General features: G+C 38.4%; 1 protein-coding gene across 1 annotated transcript; it reads right to left on the bottom strand.

Annotated features, from left to right (window-relative positions):
* Nucleotides 1-5,570: 5,570 nt before the first annotated feature.
* On the bottom strand, nt 5,571-8,809 carry Serp1 (stress associated endoplasmic reticulum protein 1). Its single transcript, XM_010625298.1, has 3 exons — nt 8,635-8,809; nt 8,298-8,373; nt 5,571-7,011 (listed from the first exon to the last, which is right to left on the bottom strand). Exons 1-3 carry the CDS (start codon nt 8,716-8,718, stop codon nt 6,971-6,973), a joined length of 201 nt encoding a protein of 66 aa, XP_010623600.1. The 5' UTR covers nt 8,719-8,809; the 3' UTR covers nt 5,571-6,970.
* Nucleotides 8,810-8,815: the final 6 nt, after the last annotated feature.

Below are 8,815 nucleotides of genomic sequence, written 5' to 3'. Positions count from 1 at the left end.
CTTGGTTTGATAAATGTACCAAGGTTATTTAAGATGTCAGTGTTAACAGAAGCTCAGTAAAGGATGTACAGGAACTTTTTGTACTAGCACTACAACTTTTCTGTAAATCTATTTTTAAAATGAGCAGCACTATGAAGTCAAATTTTACATATTTTCTTGAAATATTTTTATTTTAACAGGAATTCAGGCATTTTTCAAGTGCAGGTTTTATGAGCTCACATATTTGTGGAGTGCCTTTTTCATGGTAGCTTTACCTTTTAATTAACCACTGCACTTCCCCAGCAATGGCAATTCTGTTGTAAAGTAATAGCACGGGTGTCACAAGGGCCTCCAAAGCAGGGCTAACAGCTGCCAATAAGCAGCCTTTGAGAGCAGTATGCCCTTTGGTTTCTTGTCTCTTTTTCAAGAGGACAGATCTTCCTTGAGGACCTGACACTTGCAAAGCATTTCATGATGGGGCTAAATAGCTGAATATGATTCACAGCCTTTCAAGTTTTCAGCACTCAGGAGGCCAGACTGCAGAAAGATAAAATTATAATTTGACATCCATAAATAGCAAGTGGTTCTAAGAGAATGGATGACTCCCCAACAAGTCAAATATGAAGGCTATCATTCTTTTTTGTTTTCAGTGAGGAAAGCCCTTCAAGCGATCAGAGATCTTTTTGTTATTGCAGTTCATAAAGTCTGTTTGTTTTTTGAGACAGGGTTTCACGCTGTAGTTTGAGACTGACCTGGAACTCACCGTGTAGCTCAGGCTGATCTCGAACTCACAGTCATCCTCCTCCTGATCACAGCCTCCCGAGTCCTGGGATTACAGGCGTGCACCATCACGCCCGGGCCCATAGAGTATTTTTAACATTCAAAGTTCTTTTACTGTCATTAGGTTTCATAATAGCTGCTTAAGAGGGTATTTCCTGTTATTCAGGACAAAGAGGTAGCAGGATTTACAGCCATGGTACAGGTTAGTGACAGAGCTGGAAGTAGAACTCAAGCCTTTTTGACATTTTTCAAAGTTTAATTTGCAGACAGATCACCTAGGAGATCTTGTGAAAATAGATTCAGATTCACTGGGCCTTAGTTTGGGCAGGAAATGCTGCGCTTCTAACTGGATTCCAGGTTACTGCTGGTCTGGACAACACTCCAAGTAGCCTAACAAGTTGGGCATTAAATTCCCCTGCTTGGCTTTCCTCATGTGTATTTGGCAAAACAGAAGGATTTTCACACCATGTTTAGCAAAATAAATATTTCCCACCACAAAAAAATATTTTAACACTGTTCTCAAGCAGAAACAAATGACTTTAAGATTTCAGTCTGTGTGATACCTTCCTTCTGCACATAATCCACCATAATTATCAGGCAGGGCAGGTCGTGCACCAGTGACCAGGAGCAAAGCTAGGTGGGAGCATGCTTGGATACTCCCAGCACTTTCCTACCTTTATGACTTGGCTGTATTGGAAGTTGTGATGTCTCAACCCCAGATGCATTTGTTCTGTGGAACTTGCGGCTGTGCATCTTTTGGTAGTCCACACATTCGAGACACTCGAAGGTGCCAAGAGATAAGTGCTCTGTGTTTTGGGTGTTCTGTGTGGCTCAGTGGGTGGCATTTCCCCAAAAGGGCCCAGGGAGTCTCCTTTGCCCAATGTACAAAATCTGATTTGTAACCACACATCCAAAATGCTCATCAGCATAGTGCGGTTTTGCTGAGAAATGTGTGTGCGGAAGAGCTAGTAGCTACCTCTTCCCAGAGGCTAGATCTGATTTGGGGTAGGTCTGTGGGTTTGCATAGGTCTAGCAAGGAGAAGGGGCCTCCATGTGGCATCCTTGTCCCTTCCAGTACCCTGGGATAGAGCTGAGGGAAACAGAAACTGACAACCCACAGGTACCTTTTTTGAACAGCAAGTGTGACTGCTTGACTCTTTCCTTATAACTGGACTGATTGGTAAGGGACTTGCTTTCTTCAATAAAATGACCTTTGGCACTAGGATGGCTCTAACTACGACTAAAGACAAATATCATACTACTGAGGTACTTCCAATTATCAAGCACATCCTGGGTTAGTTTCAAGGAAAGAAAACCTGAATTGTTATGGGCTTAGATATCAACCAGAGCACTAGGTTGGAAGTGTGAGGGGAAGTGTGATAACAGGACTGGGGGATTTTGAAAGAAGATACATTTCTTACATACCATTAGGTACTCATTGTTTCTTCACTGTATCCATCAACTAATATGTTGAGTTCCTACTAGGTGTGTAAAGCTTCATACCAGCCATGGGGCTAATGAGAAAAAAAGGAAAAAAAAAAAGAAAAAGTGAAGGCTCTACACCTGAGCAGAGAAACTAAGAAACAAAACTAATAAGCATGGCAATAATCATTGCTAACTGGCCCAGAGTCATCAACCTTCAAAAGTCGTGCTTCTGACTCCAATGGCAAGAGAAAATTTTAAAGGGGAAGTGAAATTACAGCACGACCCAGAAAGACAGTATTGTAGCGTAGGGGTAATAAGCAAAAACACTTGAAAATTACAAGGTCTCTGAAAAATGTGGGAATGGACAGTTGTATGGAGCAAAGCTGTGGAGGAAAAGGCTGAAAAGGCAGGTTGAGTCACACTGCTAAATGTCCCAGGCGTGGAGATTACTCGGGCCTAAGGGCAGGGGAGAGTCACTGAAGTTTAGTCATCTTCAGATTTCACTACTAAGGGCAGCAGTTGGGGCTTCTTGAGAATAACACATGAGCTTTTAAGGTAAAAAGAGACATTTAAAAAAAATTTAGATGTGCTCCCTTTGGCAGCACATATGCTAAAAAAATTTTAGGACCAGGGACTAGCGTTCAGTGGTTCTGTTGCTTGCCACACAAGTGCAAGGTGCCAAGTTTGATCTCCAGCAGAAAAATATATTTTTTTAATTTCTTGGCATTCCCCATACTAAAGAGTTTGTTTGGTTCATACAATTCCAATTTTCTAATCTTGCTCTGCCACTGGTTCCTTGGTATTAAGAAAGATAATTTCTCTAGGCCACAACTTCCTCAAATATAAACTGAAAGGATTAATCAAAACCATTTCTAAAATTTTTAAGTAAATTATTCCACTTCTAAATCAATTATCAGTTTGACTCTCCCTGTAGCTGAAAAGAAAAACATGTTACTAGCCTGCCTAAATGATATTGAAATGTTTTAATTAAATTTACGGATTTGTTTCATCTGCATACCAAAGTAGAAATCTACTCAGTGGGGAAAAGAAAATGTGCAGTTTATTCACTGAGCCTTTGTTTTTTTATAAAAAGTATCTATGGAGAATACATGACCGCCTTTTTGATTGTCTAATAATTATTAATTTTATAATGATTTCTCACCATCATAGATTAAAAACTTTAAAAGCCAAATAGCTTTTAGCAAAATTTACTCTTCAATGTCACAGTAGTAACATTACTAATTTGACCTTTGCATTTTTCTTTTTTTTCTTTTTTCTTTTTTTTTTTAGGTACCGGGGATCCATGGGAGGTCCTTGCCCTTGCAAGGCAGGCAACGAAACCACTGAGCTAAATCCCTGGCCCAACCTTTGCATTTTTCTATCACAGGAAACATCACTAGGTTAAATTCATTTTCAAAATAAATTGCATCATAAAAGAACAAATTCATTTTTCTTCTTAGGAACTTCTTTTTTTGGGGTACCGGGGATTGAACAGGGATCCTTGAGCTTGTGAGGCAGGAGGTAGAACCCTGGCCCTCATTTTTTTCAAATTGAAATTTTTTAAAAATTGAAAAACTTTTCTAAAAGCAAAAACAAAATGTTCATGAAAATGTGTGAAAGTTTTACAATCATTTCTGTGGCTTCTAGGGTGAATCAACAAACCTCAGTTCTAGTTTCTGCTCCCCCATTAAGTCTATGACGGCAAATATCATTTATCTGATTTACTTTTTCTTTGAAATACCGCAATTATCATCTTGCTTTCAGTTGTGTGTTGCTTCTCTCCCAGATTGAAAGGGATATTACTCTGCAGTCACAGAACAAACTTTTTTTCACTGAGGCAGTTGTACTTAATTTCCCAAGTCCTATCTTTTTCTGTGGCATATATGCATTTGAAATACCAAAGCTCCATTACTTTTTTTCCTTCATTTTAATTTCTAGCCTTTTATTGCTCTCTTTCCATCTAAAGTCATGTCCTAATCCAAACTGGAAATAAAGCAGCATGATCAGAGTGGAAGTAGGTTTTAACAGAAAAAACTCTAAAGAAGTGATACAGAGTTTGCTTTTGAAACCAATTCCTAAAGTTACAAGCTTGCATCAAATACTGTAATTTTCAAATAGGACCGGGAGTGTACCTTGGTGGTAGAGCATTTGCCTAACGTGACTTGCTAGGTTCCATCCCCAGCACCATACACACACAAAAATTTAAAAAGTAAAGGCAAACCAAACTTAAGAACAATCTCTAAATGGAGAATCTGATGTTCAAAATTTCAGAGATGCTAAAGCACAATAAAGTTTTGTTAGTGAACCTACTAGTGAGCCCAAGAACATAATACACCCTTCTAGTACCTCAGTGAGAAGAGCCACGGCCCTAAAGCTGAATATACAGGTAGACACTTCTTTAATAGAAACCAAATCCCATACTACATCCTGTTACAATGAAAATCTCAATAGATTTTGATTATTTTCAGCAACATATATAACCTGACAAATGCAATGAATTGACAATGTCTTAAAATGTGAGAGTTAAATGAGTTACTGGATAATGGAGATAACCTCAATAAAATATACTCATCCTGTTTGACAGTAGATGAAATATAAAGTGGAAAGGCAGATCAAAGAACTGTGCTTTTTCCTTGAATCAGACTTGGATAATGGAATGAACATATACTAATTGGAGAAGTATTTAATTAATTTTCCTTTCAATGCATGTTTCTTGTTACCCATTTTGTTACAATCCTTACATCTGTGTCTCTATTTAAGTACAAGGTATTTTAAGTACTAGGTATTCTTTAAAATAATTTTCTATTAACTATAAAAGTACACTCGCTAAGAACTCTGTAAAATCATTTTCTTTTAGAAAAAAACATCAAATATTCAGGGAACTTTATTTTAAATGATAAATCAGACAAGCTCTCATTTATCCAAACATGCATAATTCAATCTGAATATAAAATGCACTCAGTTGGTAAATTACATATGAAATACAAAGGGAATGCAAGTTTACCCTTACGAAATGATTGCTGGTTATAGCACTTTAACAGTTAAATTAATCAAAACATTGTACAGTGTTTTTAAAAAAAGCCTTAAAGCCAATTACCCATAGTAAACCAAAGGAAACTGTGATATGGAATGATTTGATTCAAAGCAAAGAATAAGGCACCTGCTATATAACTTTAGAGTAGTAACTTTCAGTTTTAGTTATAATAAAATAGAATCAACCAGGACCTGTTTCAAAGAAACAAGGGATTTATTGGGTGAGAAAGGCAGATAACAAGTTAAAAAAAACAAAAACAAAAAACCCTGCTGTCTCAAGGTCAGTTGATTCCTTTCTTATTTGAGCAGTTAGATTCCTAAACATTTTCTTTAACCACTCTTTTACTTTCTTTGACAGTATTGGAAGTTCCCTATGAGGTTCACACTGTGTATAGACTGGGTAGCAGATTTCCCTTCTGTTCCTCTTCAAGCTTATTTAAAAGACATCCTGAGGCAATTAACAAAGCAAACAAGCAGCCTCGTTCCAATTCTTATTACACAGATGCTGCTCAGGCTTTTTGCACTAAGCTATGGCTAAGTATATTAATAGCCAGTATTTGAAGTTTTCCACAAACTCGCATATTAGAACACCCAAAACCTACCTTATCACCCTTGCCCTATTCGTAAAAAGAAAATCTGATCAATCATAATATATAAAATCATACAAGGGAAGACCAAACTGATCATTATCAGTAAATCCATTTAATTCCAAATGCCACTTTAGTCTGATGTATCTAGTACCCTAAGGGAATTTCAATCATAAACACAGAAAAAGTATTTCCAAACTAAACATAACTTATCGATGTGCTTTTTGTTTTGTTTTGGTATTAAGTCTATTAACATGCTGTCTTAGAGGACACTGGACGCAACAGTATGTATGATGAGGCATCCACTTCTAGTATTTTTCCCTAAAGTTTTATCTAACATAGTAAATCCCTTTGATATATTAAAATAATTCTGGTGAAATCAATGTGACATAAACAAGCCTTTCCTGCCTTCACTCTATCATGGTAACGTTTAGCAAAACTGCAGTAACTGCTTAAATTACAAAATGTTCAACCAAGTTTTTTTTTTTTTTTTTTTTTTTTAATGGGATCTGAGGTTACTATACTCACACATGCAAAATCCAAGGTAGTATAACAGAAATAACAACATTAAAGCAGATGTAGCTATAAGCATCTCCACTTATATTATGCATTTAGCTTTTGAAAATTTTAGGTACTAATGGTTGTAGCAAAACTAGGCTGTGTAGTTCTTCCATTTACATATAAGCACCTTATTACAGGATAGTTACATGGCCCTATAATAGTGTGCTTTCAAGAATAATAAAGTGCCTAGCTATACAAAAAACTTAGGATTCCAAATTTTAAATAAACTAATTGCATTTACAATTAGGGTTCATAAAATCTAGACCTTGTCTACACAGATTTAATCTAATTACCCATACTCTATACTGTTTTAATAATCACATAAAAAACGTATTCTTTACTGGCCGAATAAGGGTCTGCTACTACAGCTTAACAATCAAATTTTATTGCTTTATTCATGTGGTGCTTTTGTAAGGCACTGTGGTATGGATTAGAAAATCTGGAATGACTTGTGAAGAACCTTGGAATGACACATGAAGGATGATTTGAAAGTCATTCTGAGGCAGGATGCTTTACTGAATTGTTTTTAACCAGAGTATCAAACATCGGGAATGAGTTCAAGTTAAAATTCACAGGAGAATGGAAACATCTTAAGGTCAGTCACTTCACATGCCCATCCTGATACTTTGAATAATCTGGAAAATTGCTGTAAAGAAAAAGGACAAATATTAAAACAAGCTTTGAATAAAACAGGTCTGATGACTGAAAAATATTAAGGTAGCTGAACAATTTAAAATTATTCTTATATAATCATTTGCAAATACTACCTACCTTCAGTATAAATGAAGACAGTCCTATCTTAAATAAAACAATTAATGCCCATAAGTAGTAGTACTTGCTGTTGTTGTTGTTATTATTATTTTGTAATGCCAGTTACTGAACCCAAAGCCTCAAACATGTTAGGCACGTCCTCTAACACTAAGCTACATCTCCAGATCAAAGTATAATTTTTTAATCTCAGCTTCCATAAATTTTTATGTGTAAGTGTCCAAAAGAGCTTGCAGTTAGGGAAGAACTTAAGCACTAAAGCAAACAGGTTTTTCTAGCACACAAGTATTTTCGTTTACCCCTAAATAATTAGGAATCCTTTTAAGGCCTGGCCTATAATATATGCATATTTCCTCATTTTCACAAAGCTGAAATTCAATAATCTCTGGGTTATATAAACTGCTTGGCTCTTAGCCATTAATCAGGAAAGCTTCCAACTGATAGGTTTAGGAGGAAGGCAAAGAAACCTTAAATAGAAGTCTCAGTAACTTAGAATGTTGAAAACACAATCATCTACTTCAATATTAACATCTCACATATTAAGATGATAAAGACAAGAAAGACATTTTGTAATACATTTCCAGAAGCAAGAATCTGTTACTGTAACAGCAGCCTGCCCCGATAACTAATTTTTCTTACCATATGTCAAACATCCCTTTTAACTTAAAAACATTTGTCTCGCACATTAAATTGACCAATAGGTACGCTTCCTCTATAGGGAATTCTCTGTGCTAACAACTAAACTTTCTAAAATATACCCAATCTTGCCATTAAGGATGTTAGACTGTGGTACAGTTAAATCCTACCATCCATATGTACAGTGTGTGATGTCCGTAAGTTTCTCTGCAAAGGCACTGATAATGGGGTTGCAAGACATTCTAAATTCACATTCTGAGTCCCCCCCTCCCCAGCCCGATCATTACCAAAGATCTGACCTCTTTTCTGTTCTCCTCTGAGCACAAATCAAGCTGGGAGAAGTTTCTGGAGCACCACCCTCTGTGCATATGTGGAACAAGTCTTTGGTTCAGAAGAAACATTATTGTGTGGTGCTCCGGGCAGGTGGGCTGAGAACTCCGCAAGTAGGGCTCACCACTGATCCGTTACCACGTCACCCCAAACTTTTCACCCGGCACCCTACTCAATAGGTGCCCCCCCAATACTTACCAGAGCCACAAACAACAAAAATGAAAAGAGCCAGTAACCAGGGTCCTACCGACGCCTTCTCTTCAGGGGCATTTCTCTGAAAAAGGAAAATCCAGTTTCAGGGGCAGAGGAGCCATTTGGACCCGGGTTCCCACCACCGGCTGCGCCCGGCTCAGGTCATCGGGCCCCAGCCCTCCCTTCCTCACAGGTGTCCCGTCCGGTCCCGAGCCCTCAGCTCAGCACCTTTCTCTCGGTCCCGGGAGCCCGGAGTCGGCCGAGACTGGGGAGAAGCCGGGCCTCGGGGCGCTGGTTTCAGCCCCGGCTGCGGAACAGAGAGAAGCGCCTGCTTTCTCCTTACCGAGGTCTTGGCGACGTTGCCGCGCTGAGTGATGTTCTTGCTGTGCTTCTCGTTGGCCATTCGGATCCGCTGCTTGGCGACCATCTTCGCGGCGCAACCACCTGCCCCGGCCGCGCTCGGACTCGCTCGCTCGCTGCGAGGCTCCGCTCTTGATGCCCGCGCAGCTGGAGCGGGGAGGCTC

This window comes from Fukomys damarensis, unplaced genomic scaffold (assembly GCF_012274545.1).
Source record: "Fukomys damarensis isolate Sample0158 unplaced genomic scaffold, DMR_v1.0_HiC HiC_scaffold_37, whole genome shotgun sequence".
NCBI lineage: Eukaryota > Metazoa > Chordata > Mammalia > Rodentia > Bathyergidae > Fukomys > Fukomys damarensis.
The sequence above is the reverse complement of the archived record's forward strand: the minus strand, read 5'-3'. Positions and strand labels throughout refer to the sequence as shown.